Genomic DNA, 19,353 nt, shown 5'->3' on the forward strand with positions numbered 1-19,353 from the left:
GTCAATTCAAATTTTAATCTAAAAGAGAAAGGAAGGAAGGTGGGAGGGAGGGAGGGAGGGAGGGAAGGAGGAAGGAAAGAATCTGCAAAAATATGACTATTAGACGAAGTTACAAACTTTAGAGAAATACAGATAAAACTGGGTATTTGTATGTGCACACCAGACACACAAATATATATAGGATGATTCTACCAACATTCCTTTTTATGAATCCTCTGAGTCAGGGAGGAAAGTGTTTGATTTCTTAACCTTCATCCTAATACATCTAAAAGACTTCTATTTGGGGAGTATCTTCTTAACATTCCTTTTTTCTTTTTTTCTTTCTTCTTTTTGGAAGATCTGAAATGCTGACCTCTGTATGTCACCTTAAGAAATGGTAGGTACTGATTAAGCAATAAATTATGCAGTAAATCAACTTGTAAATAAAATGTCTCTTCTCCTTTGCACTGTGGATCAGGGGTCTCCAATCTTGGCAACTTTAAACATGGAGGACTTCAACTCCCAGAATTCCCCAGCCAGCTTTGCTGGGGAATTCTGGGAGTTGAAGTCCTCCAGGCTTAAAGTTGCCAAGGTTGGAGAGTCCTGCTGTAGTTCATCAAACTATAGGCAAATATTACTTCTATTTCTTAAGGTACAGTCCCTGGCACTTAGTAATGGCAATTTTTCTCCTGATCTGCTCATGCAATAGTTTCTATTTGTTTGTTTTTTTCCTTGTGTAAATGCTTTCGTAACTTGCAGCAGCCTGCAATATTGACACAGTCCGTGTTGCTTACGTAATGCTTACTCAATGAAAATATCTATATTTCTATAATGAAATGTAAAGGGCAAGCAGGAAGAAAACCATAAAAGAAAGATTCTTGTTCTGATCAGTTGCAACATGATTTATTAGATCAGTTGCAGTTACAGGGGATTTGAAGAAATACCAAGAAAATCAACAGACAGACATTCATAATCTAAGAGTTCAAGATAAATCCATTGTTATACTGGATTAAACTGATTCAATTCAGTGCTCATTGCACGTCAACACTCAACTAATGTCATCCAATACAGGAACCAGCAGAAAAATATGCTGGTTTAAAGACTTGCTAACCATGCTTTCACGCCCTGTTCTTCCTTTACAGTGAAGTAGAAAAGAGGCCGAGATGGGTGGGAGGGAGAGAAGTAGGTGGGGAATCTTCCAATAGTTGCATCAGAAGGCTCACTTGCTGTCTCTTGCTGTCAGTTCTCCAATTCCAAAGAGTGGTCACTTTATGACTTTGGAGAACTGGCGCAAGAGAAGCTATCTACCCCATTTCTTCCTCCATGGAAGCAAAAGACCTGATCCCTCTTTTTCTCCTGTAGGAAGTTAGCACCCACCCCTCTCCTAGAAAAATGAAATATTCTAGGAAATATTAAAAAGGCAGAATAAAGGTAAAGGTAAAGGTTTCCCTCGCACATACGTGCTAGTCGTTGCCAACTCTAGGGGGCGGTGCTCATCTCCGTTTCAAAGCTGAAGAGCCAGCGCTGTCCAAAGACATCTCCGTGGTCATGTGGCTGGCATGACTCAACACCAAAGGCGCACGGAACGCTATTACCTTCCCACCAAGGTGGTCCCTATTTTTTCTACTTGCATTTTTATGTGCTTTCAAAACTGCTAGGTTGGCAGAAGCTGGGACAAGTAACGGGAGCTCACCCTGTTACACGGCAGCACTAGGGATTCGAACCGCTGAGCTGCCGACCTTTCGATCGACAAGCTCAACGTCCTAGCCCCTGAGCCACTTCCCCTAAAAGGGAGGCAGAAACTCAGCCTCCACCTTTGTTAATGGGCCATTAAGACCTGGGCCAGTCTATTCTACATAACAAAGATCTAGCTTTTTCTAGCAGAGCCATAGTAGGAATTGCCCAAAGCCCCTTCATTACATCATCCCCCAGCAAGGCTCAACCAAGCTTGGGACTCAGGACAGACTACTCCTATCTCTCTAAGATGTTTTAGCAGTTGTAACTTCAAATAGTTGCTTTAATCACTACCTGGTAGTGGATGGGTGGTTAATTATGCCCTGGAAAATGTGCCCAGTTAGCTCACTGATCAGGTTCTGCTCTGCTTGACCTTCTAAGGCCATGTGAAGGGTAGAGATACTGGGGCTAGCAGCTACAAATATCATCCCTTTTCCTGAGAACATTCCAAAGCCAAAGTATCTCTCTGTGGCATAGGCAAACTGATGGTTAAAGAGTATCTTCTCCTTGTAATACAGATCCTTCTCTTATCATTCTTCTAAGCCAGGGGTGTCCAAACTTGGCCCTTTGAAGAATGGTGGACTTCAACTCCCAGAATTCCCCAGCCAGCATGAGCTATAAACATGAGCAAGTTGCTTGCTGGGGAATTCTGGGAGTTGAAGTCCACCACTCTTCAAGGGGCCAAGTTTGGACATCCCTGTTCTAAGCCCTGACTGCCAGCCCAGGAATCGTATGCCAGAATTTGGGAGGTTTGGCAAGAAATGAAAAAGACATCTGCTTGTCTGGATTATTCCCTGCCAAAAGGTGACAGCCTTGAGGATGTTAAGTTGGGAGAATGAGGAGACTGGAGAAAAGACTTCAGACAACAGCTCTTTCTTCAGCAACTATGTACAATCCAGCAGCTAGCCTCTCTGACAGCTTGCTCTTTTATAGGGAGCTGTCAGGGGGCTCAGCCAATCAGGTTTGAGAATTCTTCCCGCTCAAACAATGGACCAGATAGGAAAATATACAAACTGTCAATATCTAACAAGTGACCAGTATTGAGGAGAAGGCATGCCCGCAGCATCCAAGAGCAGGGCAGGTCCCCATCCCTAAACTTTCCTAAGGACAAGGAGTCATAGTCAAACCTCATGGAAAATAAGGAAAGCAAGAATGTAAGATTAAAGGTTGCCTCCTTGGGAAAAGATTGGCTAAATGCAACATTATCCATTCATCTCCTCTAAGTCCATTTGCTGAAGCATCACTGATATGCATTTAGTGATTGCCTAGAGCCGGAGTCACCAACCTTGGCAACTTTAAGACTGGTGGACTTCAACTCACAGAATTCCTCAGCCAGCTTTGCTTTGCTGGCTGAGGAATTCTGGGAGTTGAAGTCCACCAGTCTTAAAGTTGCTAAGGTTGGAGGCCCCTGGCCTAGAGGAGTGCTTCGGTAGCCACAATATGGGCCTCCAACCTTCGGTAGCCACAATATGGGCCTCTGGTGGCTCAGACTGCTAAGACAGTCTGTTATTAACAGCAGCTGCTTGCAATTACTGCAGGTTCAAGTCCCACCAGGCCCAAGGTTGACTCAGCCTTCCATCCTTTATAAGGTAGGTAAAATGAGGACCCAGATTGTTGGGGGGCAATAAGTTGACTTTGTATATAATATACAAATGGATGAAGACTATTGCTTGACATAGTGTAAGCCACCCTGAGTCTTCGGAGAAGGGTGGGATATAAATGCAAAAAAATAAATAAATTGTAGAATATCCAAACCCAGTCATTGCTTGATTTTGTCCACCCACTCCTCCAAAACAAGATTTGGAAAGAATAGCATTGAAAAAGCAATTTAGGTGTGAAAGAACTCATTGACACAGCTAGGTAGCATTGGTTCATGACAGCAGCAAAACCAACTATGGGTATATTGCAGCCCACCTGGTCAATGATAAAAGCCTAATGAGCTGAGAATGCTGCATTCAAAAGTCAAGGAAACAAAATCTATTTTGCTAAGCAAGAACCTATCGCACATCTGTCTATATTTATTTATTTTATTTTTTATTTATTTATTTGGGCAAGTATATATAAGCTAACAGGTAAAAGTATCAACATAATTTGAATACATGAAAAGAGTAAGTAAAAAGGAACAATAGAACAGGGACGGTAGGCACTTATGCAAGAAGCTTTTCAAAAGTTTTTGCCAACCAAAACCTAGGTAGCATTGTTAATAGATTAAGCACTCAACACACCTTTATCTTGAAATATATCCAGTGTTACCAGGGTGCATGCTTGAATAACCTGATCTAGGCAGGGTTCATGTTTAATACATGGTTATCAGTACAGGCAGAAGCAAGCATATCCATGGCAATACATTGGGATCTTTCATGGAGGATATAGAATATTGCGGCACTCTGATCTTGTAATAATAAGGTCTTTGTGAGTGTTGAATATGTAGAGTGTATATATTGGCTTATTTGGCACACAGTATTAGCTGAAAAACAAATTTGCTGGGTAGATAAAAGGAAATCCATGGGCAAATTAAATCAGTTTTGCGTATGAGAACTTTGCTATGAGATTAAGATTCTACTGGAATATGTTGCTGTTAGTTGCGAAGTCGTGTCCGATCCATTGTGACCCCATGGACAACGTTCCTCCAGGCCTTCCTGTCCTCTACCAGGAAATGCATGAGTGCACCAGCAGGCCTATCGTCCCTGTCTTAATGTTTTTTTTTATTCGTATCCTTTACATGAATTTATAATTATGTTTATACTTGTAGCTGTCATAAAATACATGCTTGATGAAATATAAATAAATAAATAAATAAATAAATACATACATACATACATACATACATACATACATACATACATACATATCATCCTCTGGAGTCCATTTAAGCTTACGCCAACTGCTTCAGTGACTCCATCCAGCCACCTCCTTCTCTGTCATCCCCTTCTTCTTTTGCCCTTAATCATTCCCAGCATTAGGCTCTTCTCCAGGGAGTCCTTCCTTCTCATGAGGTGGCCAAAGTATTTGAGTTTCATCTTCAGGATCTGGCCTTCTAAGGAGCAGTCAGGGTTGATCTCCTCTAGGACTGACCGGTTTGATTGCCTTGCAGTCCAAGGGACTCGCAGGAGTCTTCTCCAGCACCAGAGTTCAAAGGCCTCAATTCTTTGGCGCTCAGCCTTTCTTATGGTCCAACTTTCGCAGCCATACATTGGAACTGGGAAAACCATAGCCTTGATTATACGCACTTTGTTGGCAGGGTGATGTCTCTGCTTTTATATGATAATATATATCACTAATGTATTGTCCTTCATCAGCTGGGACCAAGTAAGTTTTTACAGCGAAAACTGTAGAGAATTGGCAGAGAATTGACTGCAGTGTTTGATGGAAAATGCGCTGTCACTGAATCAAAAATGATGACCAGGTCATCTCTGGAATATTTGCAAAATATGAAATTGCACCATCTAGTGGCACATTAGTTTACAGCACTGCCCTGGGTTTCTTACACCAAGCAATGGAATTTTCTTTACCCCTGCAAAGAGATGCTAAATGAACATTTCTTTGAATTTTAGATGAGGCAAGAAGAGATTTGTGACATCTTCTGGGAATTCTCAAATAAGGAAGAATACATAAAGATCAAAGATGGATTTCTGCCTGTCTTCCAGCCCTGGACCACATGCTGTTTATCTATAAACAGGATTGAATTAATGGAAAATATACCTAGAACCATAGCTACGCTGAATTGTAATCTTAAAGAGATTTGTTTAAATGATGTACATGACATCATTGGTACATGAGACCAGATAAATGGTCAAAAACATGTAAAGAAATTTTAAGTATTTGTTGAAAATGTAATGAAACTGAGGGAACATTTTTTTTCATCTTTGGTGGAGATGCAATAAATCCAAAAAATATTGGGATCGTGTATATATTTTGATGGAGAAGATTTTTAAAGATAAATGTACAACTGAAACCAGTGGCTGTGCAAGATCAGGTGAAATATTGTGATCTGGTAGAATTTTGGCCAGGCTACTGGGTGGTAAAAAGTTGCCAATCCCTGCATTAGAGTAAATAATGGCTGTGCTCACACTATAAGCCAATGTTAGTTAGATGTATCCTTTGCTGGGTGGTCTATCATGTTGAATAGCTCCAGTATATGTTCAGTTATTCTCTATTAATCCCTCACAAAATGGGCTAAGCTATGTACAATTTGAAAAATGACTAAAAAAAGTGCCTTGGACCAGTAGTAGGATTCAGCCAGTTTGCACCACTTCGGGAGAACCAGTTGTTAACTTTCTGAGCAGTTTGGCAAACTGGTTGTTGGAAGAAATTATTAAGGTAGAGAACCGGTTGTTAAATTATTTGAATCCCACCACTGCCTTGGACCTTGCACAAGATTTTCAAAAGATCACCAAAGATGCTGCTGCTTTAAAAGGCACATTAGACGTAAGGAGTGGTTTTCTTAAAGCAGCAACATCTCTCTTCCAGCTTGACAGAGAACTGGGCCTGAAAATTGTGGAACTACTTTAATGAGTGAAAGAGAATAATTTTTCTCTCTGAATAATTCTGCCAACATGCTCAGCTCCCCATATGGCTTAATTCACTAACCCTACTACAGTGTCTTACATTTGCTAATTCATAGTTTAGCACAGTACATCAAAACAGGAGATTTATTCAAAAATATTTAGTCTATTAGCCACATAAGAAAAAAAATAATGCATTGTTCTGAAAAGGGGTTCCATGTCTCTTAAGAAAATAACCTTCATGACATACAGGAGAGTTGGGTCCTCAAACATTGAAGTACCATGACCCCAAGGTGATTAATGAATTTATATGATCTCTAACCCCAGGTGTATCAGTCCTAAGAAAAGTGGCAGGGTTATGTCTGAAGAAAGCAGAATGAGGAACAAAGCCCAGAGTAAATTTTGATGGCCTTCCAGTTTTCTCTCTGCTACTCTGGACAAGGTTCAGAAGGAAATTGTGATCCCTGTCTAAGTTGCTGGCAACTTCCTGGGGAGTCCCAAGCTCCATATGAGATCCATGGCAGTGAGTCTGAATAATTCATAGTACAAGACCATATAAAATTATGAATACTCATAATTTAGCAAATCAGGATTTCTCTTGATGATCATCCTATCACCAATTTCACTCTTTATTTGGAAAAGGGTTCTGGCAGCTTTATTTTTGGCATCTATTTTGTTGTTAAGTGAAGCTGATTAACTGAATAAATAATTTTTGCTTCCAGGTGTAAGCCCTGCATTTTACCACATTTTCTGCTCACAGTACAGTGTACAAGAAACCATGGGGCTACTTATGTCTGTATATGGTAGCAAGATGTCATAAAAGAAGTGATGTGCACAGAATGCTGGGGTTAAAAAAATTCTTGGGTTCCAGTCCAAAGCTGCTGTGTCTCTACTGTTGTTCAGGGAAGTTAAGAACAAAGAAAGCAAAATATAGATTGGAAAGCTTGTCCAATTGCTTGAGACAAGGGCTTAAATGTATTGCAAAAATTGCTTTCCCTCTTCGGAGAAGAATAGTTCAAAACCAGAAAAGCAAACCATTTGACTCAACTGAAGAAGTGCAAGAAGCAGTAGAATAAGAGAGACTTCCTAAGCCCCACATTCCGCTAGATATATGAAAGGTATTTTGCTTATATTATATACTTTGGTAAGGACTGTTAATTTCCAATATTGCTTCAGCTTGGGGTTTAAGTACAGTGAAGATGGCTACAGGGGTGGATTTAGATATGGTGGAGCCCTCTGGTTTGGGGAGCTGTAGAGCAGGGCTGCCAAATGTGTCATGATGCATTGGCCACGCCCACACCTGGTTTAGCGAAGGGGAAAAAAGTCGCGATATATCATGTGATGCAGCTGTGACGACACAAGTTTGACACCCCTGATGTAGAAGCTCTGTTTAGCAAGTGTAATCAGAGCAAAAAATTGTGTAGGATTGAATCTGGGAATAATGCTGCCAAGTTACATGACAAGTCTTTACAGAATAACGGACCTGGAAAAGACCTTGGAGGTTTTCTAGTCCAGGGGTCTCCAACCTTGGCAACTAAGCCTGGAGGACTTCAACTCTCAGCAAAGCTGGCTGGGGCATTCTGGGAGTTGAAGTTCTCCAGGCTTAAAGTTGCCAAGGTTGGAGACCCCTGTTCTTGTCCACCACCAACCCTGCTCAAGTAAGAGAGCCTGTACCCGTGATGGCGAATCTATGGCATGCGTGCCCAAAGTGGCATGCGAAGCCATCTTGCCCGGCATGCGTGGCCTTGCCTGTTTGTCTTCTGGGTTTCTGGTACACGTGCACACGTGATGATCAGCTGTACTTCATGCACGGCAGTGCCAAAAATTGGTGTGTACATACATGCTGGCCAGCTGATCGTCAGGCGCGCATGTGTGCTAGAACCAAGAAGTTTGGCTTTTCTGGAGCGCGACCCCGACGAGAGGGCGCACATTTTTCCATGTGACCTTTTCGGCACTTGGTGAATGCCAAATGATATAGGCCATCACTGGCCTATAGCATTCCAGACAAGTGGCTGTCCAGTCTCTTCTTAAAAGCCTCCAATACAGAACACTCACAACTTCTGGAGGCAAGCTGTTCGTTCTCACTGTTAGCAAATTTCTCCTTCGTTCCTAGTCATCAGGTTGGTGAAGTCAGTGGTGGTGTGGGAAAAAGCATCCTTTAAACAGCTTTCAATGCACGCAGACACAAAGCAAATCTAAAAATCTAAATCTATCTTTATTAAAGTTTTAAAGAAGTACGATACAAACTAAAAAGAACAGAGTAAAAAAAATGGGGAGGGAGGACAAAGTCAAAACCAAAAATGCAGAAAAAAATTGGCTCCGGAGAAGGGTGGGAATGGAGACTTTGCAGTATCCTTCCCCTGCCATGCCCACCAAGCCACACCCACCAAGCCACACCACGCCCATCAAGCCATGCCCACAGAATCAGTAGTAAAAAAAATTGGATTTCACCACTGTGCTTGGGTCTTTTTGTTTCCTTTTGGGGTGGTTGATTGTCTCTTTTGCATAGTCTGTAGATGTTGTTGATGTCTGTGTGTCTGTTGATGGCTAATTTGTCAGAGTGCCAGGCTTCTAGAAATTCCCTGGCATTTTTGGACTTAGCCTGGTCTAGGATTCTCACATTTTCCCCATTGAAACAATGGTTAAATTTGTCTTTGTTGTGAAATTAAAGAATTTTCATCATATCTTCTGACTGCTAATTAATGTTCATGGATGTGTTCTTCCAGTCTTCTGCCTGTTTGTCCTACATAGTGGTTGTTACAGTCCTTACGTTGTATGTTGTAGATGACTCCTGTTTTTTCTTCTGGGGTTGCTGAGTCTTTTGGTTTGCTTAGGATGTTTTGAGGGGCTTTAGTTGGTTTCATCAACCTCTATCCCATAATACTATGATACCTTGATGCATATTAATGTTTATTAGTTTGATGTATATGACTCTTTATTCTTCTCTATGTTCAGCATGAAAGTTCCATCTAGAAGATGCTGTAGCTACTCCTTGCCCCATGAATAACTGCATGGACAAAAGCCCATCCTTAAGATGAATATCAATTTCCGACAACAGCCTGAGCTTCAAATGAACTACAAAGGAACCGCCAGGCAAAATTCAAATGAGCCCTTGCAAAGAGGAGGAACTTATTTTGTTTGTAGACACTCCCCACATCCCAAAAATGTATGTCACATTAAAGGTAAGGCTTCTTTGTGCCCCATATCCCATGTGGCTAATTGTATCATAACTCCATTCTCATTTATGTTTTCTTGAATTGTCTGAGTTTATTCATCCATTTGATTTGTTAATTTTATCTGGTTATATGGAAAAAACAATTGCTACCAACCTGCCTTCCATCGATGACCTGTATACTGCACGAGTCAAAAAGAGGGCTGTGAAAATATTTACAGACTCCTCGCATCCTGGACATAAACTGTTTCAACTCCTACCCTCAAAACGACGCTACAGAGCACTGCACACCAGAACAACTAGATACAAGGACAGCTTTTTCCTGAACACCACCACTCTCCTAAACAAATAATTCCCACAACACTGTCAAACTATTTGCTAAGTCTGCATTAATCTTCTCATCGTTCCCATCACCCCTCCTCCCATGTATGACTGTATGACTGTAACTTTGTTGCTGGTATCCTTACAATTTATATTGACTGTTTCCTAATATGATTTGTTTGCTCATTTGTACCCTATGACTATCATTAAGTGTTGTACCTTATGATTCTTGATGAATGTATCTTTTCTTTTATGTACACTGGAAGCATATGCACCAAGTCAAATTCCTTGTGTGTCCAATCACACTTGGCCAATAAAAAATTCTATTCTATTCTATTCTATTCTATTCTATTCTATTCTATTCTATTCTATTCTATTCTATTCTATTCTATTCTATTCCACATACTAAACTGATGGCGCAGCATATAACAATATGGTAAAAATCGACTATGTAAAAGACAATTATTTAAAAAAAAAACAACTCACAAGCCTAAGAAAGCATAGCAGATGTTAATAACAATGGAGCTACATATTGTATTAAACTTCTTTACTAGCTACTCTGAGATCATCTTCACTCCAAATCATAAACTGCGATTTACAAATCATAACATGGGGTTTATATAATTGGCTTTGGTCCATAACTTGAGAAATATTTGACGTTTTAGGTTCAATAGCAATAAGTAACTTATGAACTCTGAAATGAAGTTTGATGCAGCAAATCACTATTAGTCAGTTACTGAATTAATAAATGGGTATTTCAGCAAACTGGAGTTCACTAAACTGACCCTTTGTCCTTTTATGAGATTTTGTCGTAAATGTATATTCATAAATGGAGAAGTAAGCTGGCTGCTGAAGCATTGCATCAGGGCTGTCAAACTTGCGGCCCATTGGCCAGATGCATCATGTGCTGGCCACTCCCACTCCTGGTTTAGTGAAAGGGAAAAAAGTCCCGATACGTCACGTGACACCGTCATGACAACGTGAGTTTGACACCCCTGCATTACATCATGATCACAATTAGTCCCTGAAATGATTGATATCAGTGTTTTCCCACCGACTGAAGTCAAATATGAAACTCCTCAACAGAGTTAATGATACGTTTGGGTGAGTTTACATCTGGAACTACAGCATTTAATATAGAAAGTATTCCTCTGAGATGATTAACATATGCTGGCTCATTAATCCATGCAAAATTATATGATTGTACAGTCATGCAAAGAACACTTAGATATGAACCCGCTCCGTGTGCTGCATAACTATGTGTACATGCCTGTTTGAAATCGAAATTCAAGACAAGATTCCCATTGTGTTTACACTTTGTGTCAACAACACAAGGCCCATGGCAACTGGCAGACCTCTTACCCGGGGTGAAATGCTACCGGTCTGGTCTAGTTCGCGCGAACTGGTAGTAATAAAGCTACCGGTTCGGTTAAACCGGCAGTTTAAAAAGCTATCGGTGCGGGCCACCGTTAGTTTAAAAAGTATTTCTGACGATCAGCTGTGCAGTGGGATTTAGCTTTGCTAGAAAGCAGGAAATCCTGCTTTCTAGCAAAGCTAAACCGTGCGCTGCAGCTGATCCCCCCCCCTCACTGTTCTACTTACCTTCCCAAGCCTTCTTTTGGCACGTAATCTGCAGCGCCGTTTAGCTTTGCTAGAAAGCAGGAAAGCTGCTGCAAAGCTAAATCGCATGCCATAGCTGAACCCCTCCTCGCTTCTACTTACCTTCCCAAGCCTCCTTTTGGCACATACTGAGCATGTGCATGGGCAGAGTGTGCGTTTGGTGCACAATGCGCATGTTCAGAGCATACATTTGGCATGCAGTGCACATGCAGAGAGCGTGTGTTTGGTGCACAATGCACAGGCGCAGCCAGCAAACCAGTAGCAAACCTGTTCGGATTTCACTACTGCTCTTACCCTACTTAAGTTAAATTTTAAAATAAATGAATTGAAAATGGTCTTTACTGTAACTACAGATTTGCAAAACAAGGTGCAACTTTCCAAATTTGCCTTTATTGACACCTCTGAACCTCCAATATCTGTCAGAGACACTGTAAGAAAATAAAAATGGAAAATAGCTCTTTTGCCTTGTTTTTCTTTAGCTTTTTTCGTAGCTTTTTTGTTTGTTTGTTTTCTCCAGGAAAATGGTAGTCAAGTTAGAATAGTAAAATGAACTTGGCAGAGGTGGGAAGGGGTGGCAGGGACAACCTCACTAGTTTGCATTCTAATAATTTATTGTTTGCATCGTGACTACTAAGCAACCATTAAGGGTTTAGGACAACGTGCCATGGGCAACTCACTGTGGCCAACTCACTGTGGCCAATTTGTGGTGGAAGAACTCACTGCACGTCAACAGTTACACTAATATCGGAGAAATGGTGGAATAGAACTATTAAAGAAAGGATGCAAAAAGAGGGACAAAATAAAATGTGAATGACAAAAATTAAAACACTTTGAAATTATTTTAAATAATTAAATTGAATTGTTGAATTGTCCCATGGAAAGTTGGCTGTCATGAGCTGGCCCCTCCTCTCCATGCAATCATGACAGCAACTACAGCATATTCTTAAAATTCCTAATATGCTCAGTGGCCCCAAAAGATTGCCTGTCCATTGTACCAAACTCAATTATGGGCCTGAGAAAATATTAAAGGCTCGTTTTCTTACTCAGGATTAAATGATGCGCCAGTCTGCTTTGTACGAGACCGAGAGTACAGTGAACGACATTTCATCATGCCAGGCCCAGCATACAGCCCACCTTACAGGCATCCTGGAACTGCAGTAGACAAGAATTTTCCCAATAATACTTTGCCAGCATTGATACCAGAGGTAGTCGGAACAACTCTTCCAAGTAAGTAATGTGTATGACTGCAAAGTTGATGAGCTTTGAATCTTCCATACAAAATTAAAATCTGAGTTTTTCCTATTTCATCTTAGATTTTGAAATCTGTATTGATTTTTTCCACGCTTTCAGGAGAAATGAATGGCTGAAGAGTATCTAGATAAGATCTAGATCTGCTACTACTACTAGGTTGTTGGGTAGGCTGAATGCCACCACGTGTTTACTGGACCCGTGCCCCTCCTGGCTGGTGCTGGCCACTCGGGAGGTGACACGAGGCTGGCTCCAGGCGATTACGATCGCTTCTTTGGTGGAGGGCGTCTTCCCGGCCGCCTTGAAAGAGGCGGTGGGAGGCCCCTCCTTAAGAAGCCTTCCCTGGACCCGGCTGTTTTAGGTAATTATCGTCCGGTCTCCAACCTTCGCTTCGCGGCGAAGGTTGTAGAGAGTATGGTGGCATATCAGTTTCCCTTACACCTGGATGAAACTGTCTATCTAGACCCGTTCCAGTCCGGTTTCCGGCCCGGTTACAGCACGGAGACGGCTTTGGTCGCGTTGGTGGATGATCTCTGGAGGGCCAGGGATAGGGGTTGTTCCTCTGCCCTGGTCCTATTAGACCTCTCAGCGGCTTTCGATACCATCGACCATGGTATCCTGCTGCGCCGGTTGGAGGGATTGGGAGTGGGAGGCACCGTTTATCGGTGGTTCTCCTCCTATCTCTCCGACCGTCGCAGTCGGTGTTGACAGGGGCAGAGGTCGGCCCGAGGCGCCTCACTTGTGGGGTGCCGCGGGGTCGATCCTCTCGCCTACTGTTATCTACATGAAGCCGCTGGGTGAGATCATCAGTGGTTTCGTGTGAAGTACCAGCTGTATGCGGATGATACCCAGCTGTACTTTTCACACCGGACCACCCCAACGGTTATCAAGTGCTGTCCCGTGTCTGGAGGCCGACGGGTCTGGATGGGGAGAAACAGGCTCAATCCCGCCAAGACAGAGTGGCTGTGGATGCGGCATCCCGGTACAGTCAGCTAAATCGCGGCTGACCATCGGTGGCGAGTCAGTGGCCCCGATGGAGAGGGTTCGCAACTTAGGCGCCCTCCTGGATGAACGGCTGTCTCTAGAAGATCATTTGACGGCCGTCTCCAGGAGAGCGTTCTACCAGGTTCGCCTGGTACGCCAGTTGCGCCTTTCTGGACCGGGATGCCCTATGCACGGTCACCCACGCACTCGTGACGCCTCGCCTGGATTACTGCAATGCTCTCTACATGGGGCTCCCTTGAAGGGCATCCGAGGCTACAGTTAGTCAGAATGCAGCTGCGCGGGTGATAGATGGAGCCCTCGTGGCTCCCGCATGACACCCATCCTGCGCAGACTGCACTGGCTACCTGTGGCCTTCCGGTGCGCTTCAAGGTTTTGGTGACCACCTTTAAAGCGCCCATGGCATTGGGCGGGTTATTTACGGGACCGCCTACTGCTACCGAATACCTCTCACCGACCCGTGCGCTCTCATAGAGAGGGTCTCCTCAGGGTGCCGTCAGCGAGGCAATGTCGTCTGGCGACGCCCAGGGGAAGGGCCTTCTCTGTGGGGGCTCCCACCCTCTGGAACGAACTACCCCCCGGACTTCGTCAGCTTTCTGACCTTCGGACCTTCCGCCGCGGGCTTAAAACATACCTATTTAATTGTGCAGGACTGAGCTAGATTTTAAATTTATGGGTTTTAATTGGGTTTTATTTTTATATTTTAATAACGGGTTTATAGAATAAGTTTTTTAATTGTTTTTATATTGTATTTATGTGTTTATGTGTTTTTTAAGTGCCTGTAAACCGCCCTGAGTCCTTCGGGAGATAGGGCGGTATATAAATATGATTAAATAAATAAATAAATAAATAAATACTCCTTGGTGGTTTATAACTGGAGATCCTAAGGATATATAAGAGACAAAGAACCCTCACTCTGTCAAGGACCTTGGAGTACTCATATCTAATGATCTAAGTGCCAAAGCCCACTGTAACGACTTCGCCAACAAGGCAATAAGAGTTGTAAACCTAATCTTGCATAGCTTCTTCTCTGGTAATATTATATGACTAACCAGAGCATACAAAACATTTGCTAGACCAATTTTCGAATACAATTCATCTGTCTGGAACCCGCACTGCATATCGGACATTAATGCAAATGAGTGTGTCCAGAAATATTTAACAAGAAGAGCCCTCCATTCCTCTGCTTGCAAGAAAATACCTTATGCCACCAGTATGACCTAAGCGTAGCTCATAAAGTTATCTGCTACAATGTCCTACCTGTCAATGACTACTTCAGCTTCAACCACAACAATACACCAGCACACAATACATACAAACTTAAAGTGAACTGCTCCAAACTTGACTGCAGAAAATATGACTTCAGCAACAGAATGGTCAGTGCCTGGAATGCACTACCTGACTCTGTGGTTTCTTCCCCAAACCCCCAAAATTTTAACCTAAGACGATCTACTGTTGCTCTCACCCCATTCTAAGAGGTCTGTAAGGGGCGTGCATAAGAGCACCAGTGTGCCTACCGTCCCTGTCCTAATGTCCCTTTATTTGTATTCATTTTATGCATTCAATTCATGCTTATATATATTATCTAATATGTACTTGACAAATAAATTATTATTAATAATAATAATAATAACTGAAAGGCCAGCTTAAAAACAGGATCTGCCTACCACCTTTTACTTTGTGTTTCAACTAGTTTGTGTTGTGGTGAATTACCACAGGGGACTGTGAATGGTTTGCAAAAAAGTGTATTCACTAGCATATATGTGTTACTATCTCTACAAAATTGCACATTTAAATTTGGGCATCTATTTTCCTATCCCCAAAGTAATAAAAATAAAATACATTGTTGAATGTTTCAATAGGAGTGTAATTAGCGGTTCATCCTTTTAAACTCTAACTTCAATGTTTTAGGAACTTTCATTATATTCCAGATCTTGCTAAAGATGAATGTGGAGAGCTGAGAAATCAAGAAAGAAACACTCCTCTCTTTAGGAAAAAGGTGAAGAATCCTCTACCTCCATTATAATGGCTTACCGGGAACCTGTTTACCTGTAAATTGGTTTAATTATAATTAAATTAATCAAGACTTCTTGTCTTGGGTTGTATACAATTTTTAGTGCCTGATGATCAGGCCACCCAAATAATTTCAGCAATGCTAATTTCAGCAATGCTTCTATCTATAGAAATGATTGGGGAAAGAGATGATTTTTAAAAAAAATTTACATCAATGTAGTAACTGTGGGAGACCCAGTTTGGTGTAATGGTTAAGGGATCAGGCTAGAACAGGGGTATCAAACTCAATTTTATTGAGGGCCACATCAGGGGTTGTGTCTGACCTTGGGGGGCTGGGTGGGTGTGGCAAGCTCGGTGTCACTCATATCAGGGGCACCTGTGGCGGCCCAAGCTCTGTTTTCACTGGCAGAGGGCTGCAGGAGGCATATCATATATGAGCTCCGTTTTCACTGGCATCGTAGGCCAGTCTTTTGCTGTTTCCAGGGTAGCCTTGTGGGCAAGATCTAAGCCCTCCATGGGCTGAATCCGGCCTGCAGGCCTTGAGTTTGACCCCCCCTGTTGCTAGAAACTCAGACACCATGAGTTCTAATCTCACTTTAGGGATGAAACCAGTGGTGGGATTCAGCCAGTTCACACCACTTCGGGAGAACCAATTGTTAACTTTCTGAGTACTTTGGTAAACTGGTTGTTGGAAGAAATCATTAGGGCAGAGAACCGGTTGTTAAATTACTTGAATCCTACCACTGGATGAAACCAGCTGGGTAGCCTTTGGGTCGTTAGTCTCTCAGCTACAGTAGTGGCCAAAATTGTGGAAACCTTTTGGGAAAAGTGTATTTTTGAGTTTTGATGACTAATAACACCAATTTTTATTTGGAGTTTCAAGATTATCATATTCCACTGCTGGGATGGCCTGGGAATAGCCCAGACCTTAACCCAATTGAAAATCTATGGAGTCGACTAAAGAAACTTGTCAGTTAGAAGCGACCCAGTAATAAAACCCAATTAATAGATGCAATCAGTCAATCTTGGTTTCACATTAGAACAGCTTCAGAACTAAAAGGCTTGGTTCACTCCATGGGAAAATGCTGTAAGTCCGTAATTCATGCTAAAGATTATCCAGCTAAGTATTAACTGATGTGATATGTTTTGTATATCTCGTTTTTTTCTATGGTGTTAATTTTGTATATCTTGTTTTTTCTACATGTTTCACTTTTCTTCTTGTTTTTTCTACATGTTTCACTTTTCTTCTTTATACTGTAACTGCTATTCTAATAGCAAATCCTTCATAAAACTTATTGCATTACATTCTTGATTGAACTATCTTTCTATTGATATATAATTTTATGCTACTATTCCAAAAAAATGTGGTGTTATTAGCTTGTTTTAGAAAATACACTTTTCCCAAAAGTTTTGCACAATTTTGGCCATTACTGTATAGAAAGTAAACAATGGCAAACCACTTCTGAAATCTTTCTAAGAAAACCGAAGGAACTTGTCCAAGCAGTCACCAAGTGTTCACATTAACTCAAAAGCACAGAAGTGCGCGTACACACACACACACACATACACACACACACCAGTATTTATGGAGATTGCATAATTGTAGAAATGAGGGTGTACTTATAGACTTCTCTAGTAATTGGTGTGTTTAGTAGACTAATTTCACCAAGGAACATAGAAGGAATTTCTTGGTCTCCAAGGCAAATTTCTGTCAGGTAGCTCTGAAATTGAGGCCACATCTTCCCAGGATGGAAGAACGGAACAAGAGGGAAAAATTCTCCAGCTAGACTGATAGGCTTGAACTCTGGTAAGATTTCCCCTCAGATATTCCTCTTTCCCCATACCAGGGGTCAGCAACCTGCGGCTCTGGAGCCGCATGTGGCTCTTTCACCCCTCTGCTGTAGCTCCCTGTCACTCAAAATATGCATCACAACTGCCAATGTGCGACACACACACACACACATACACACACACACCAGTATTTATGGAGATTGCATAATTGTAGAAATGAGGGTGTACTTATAGACTTCTCTAGTAATTGGTGTGTTTAGTAGACTAATTTCACCAAGGAACATAGAAGGAATTTCTTGGTCTCCAAGGCAAATTTCTGTCAGGTAGCTCTGAAATTGAGGCCACATCTTCCCAGGATGGAAGAACGGAACAAGAGGGAAAAATTCTCCAGCTAGACTGGTAGGCTTGAACTCTGGTAAGATCTCCCCTCAGATATTCCTCTTTCCCCATACCAGGGGTCAGCAACCTGCGGCTCTGGAGCCACATGTGGCTCTTTCACCCCTCTGCTGTAGCTCCCTGTCACTCAAAATATGCATCACAACTGCCAATGTGCGACACCCGCCGGCACACAATTTATTGAGCTTTTCAACCATGGATAAATCCAAGAAAACAAAAGTTTCAGAAGAAAACAGAATGTTTAATTTAACTACATATGCTAGTTTTGTGGACACTCAAGAAATAGTCAGGCACGGGAAGGGTTTTGTGGCCCCCGGTGTTTTCTTTTTTGTGGGAAATGGGTCCAAATGGATCTTTGAGTGTTTAAGGTTGCAGACCCCTGCCCCGTACAATACCACACCAGAGCAGAAGCATAGCAGGTACATTTCTTTTTGCTTTCATCTATATTTGCTGTCTCTCTTTGTATAATGCTTGATCCCCAGGATGAACCTCTGACAAAATACTTAGGAGACCGTCCACAAACTAGGACTTCTCAGGACCTCCATCTTTTCCCTCTTCAGAGAGTGCATCCTAAAGAAAACTTCAGGGAAAATATGAATTACACCCCAAGCTATCTGGATCAAGAAATAAAAGTAAGATACGATCAGTAAGTGGTTCTTCTATATAAGTTAAGATAAGTTGGCCAAAGGAGAATGGTGTTTAAAAGATAAGACTGAAGGAATATTCCTGTGAAAGATTATACAGTAATTTCCCTCTTAACATACCAGGATGTAATCTTATTTTTCTTTGAATTGCGTTGTCGCTACTTAATTGAAACTAATAGTAAAAGCATGCAGATGGTCGATGAAATTATTGGATATTGAATGTAGATAAATGTTTAAACTTCTTTAAAACCCATACATTTCTCAGGATAGCTTTCCCCAGCCATGGTGTCCTCCATTTACATAGATTTACATAGATTTACATAGATTTGAACTGCCAAAACTCACCACTGGCCATGCTGGAAGACTTTAATTCCACATGAATGAAGGATACCCAACTCAAGGGAGACTGAAACAGAGAAAGTGCTGCTGATGAAACCAAAGGGGTATATGAAACCCAACTAAGATTTGTTTGCTTGTTTATTTTATTAGCTGCCCATCTTACCTCAGGGTAACTCTGGGCAGATTTTACAATCATAGAAAATAAACATACCGTATTTTTCAGAGTATAAGACGCACCTTAGTCTATACTAGTTGGGATGGAAAATAAGAAAAAAGCTGATTGGCAGGTGGATTGGCCTCCCGGAATACCCCCAATCAGCTGTTCCCAGAGGTGAATTTTAGCAACAGGTTCCTTGGTTGTGAGCTCTCTGCCTTGGTTGTTGTTGTTTTTTCTTTTTTTCCTGCCTCTGAAACTCTGTTTCAGAAAAAACATTTTTCTGCCTCTGAAAGCCTCCAAAACAGAACTTTAGAAAAAAAGCCTCTGAAGCTCTGTTTGGGAGCTTCTTTTCTGAAGCTCTATTTGGGGGCTTCTTTTCTGAAACTTCTTTCAGCCTCTGAAACCTCCAATTGAGAAGCTGGATGGGGCTAC

General features: G+C 41.8%; 1 protein-coding gene across 1 annotated transcript in view; it reads left to right on the forward strand.

Annotated features, from left to right (window-relative positions):
* C8H4orf17 (chromosome 8 C4orf17 homolog) overlaps nucleotides 1–19,353 on the forward strand; it is a 130,722-nt gene that overhangs the window by 104,072 nt on the left and 7,297 nt on the right. Inside the window, exons 2-5 of the mRNA XM_058193622.1 lie at nucleotides 9,174–9,400; nucleotides 12,379–12,558; nucleotides 15,513–15,580; nucleotides 18,264–18,413. Of these exons, the coding sequence (XP_058049605.1) occupies nucleotides 9,253–9,400; nucleotides 12,379–12,558; nucleotides 15,513–15,580; nucleotides 18,264–18,413 (546 nt within the window). The 5' untranslated portion in view covers nucleotides 9,174–9,252. The remainder of the gene's footprint in view (nucleotides 1–9,173; nucleotides 9,401–12,378; nucleotides 12,559–15,512; nucleotides 15,581–18,263; nucleotides 18,414–19,353) is intronic.

This window comes from Ahaetulla prasina, chromosome 8 (assembly GCF_028640845.1).
Source record: "Ahaetulla prasina isolate Xishuangbanna chromosome 8, ASM2864084v1, whole genome shotgun sequence".
Taxonomy (NCBI): domain Eukaryota; kingdom Metazoa; phylum Chordata; class Lepidosauria; order Squamata; family Colubridae; genus Ahaetulla; species Ahaetulla prasina.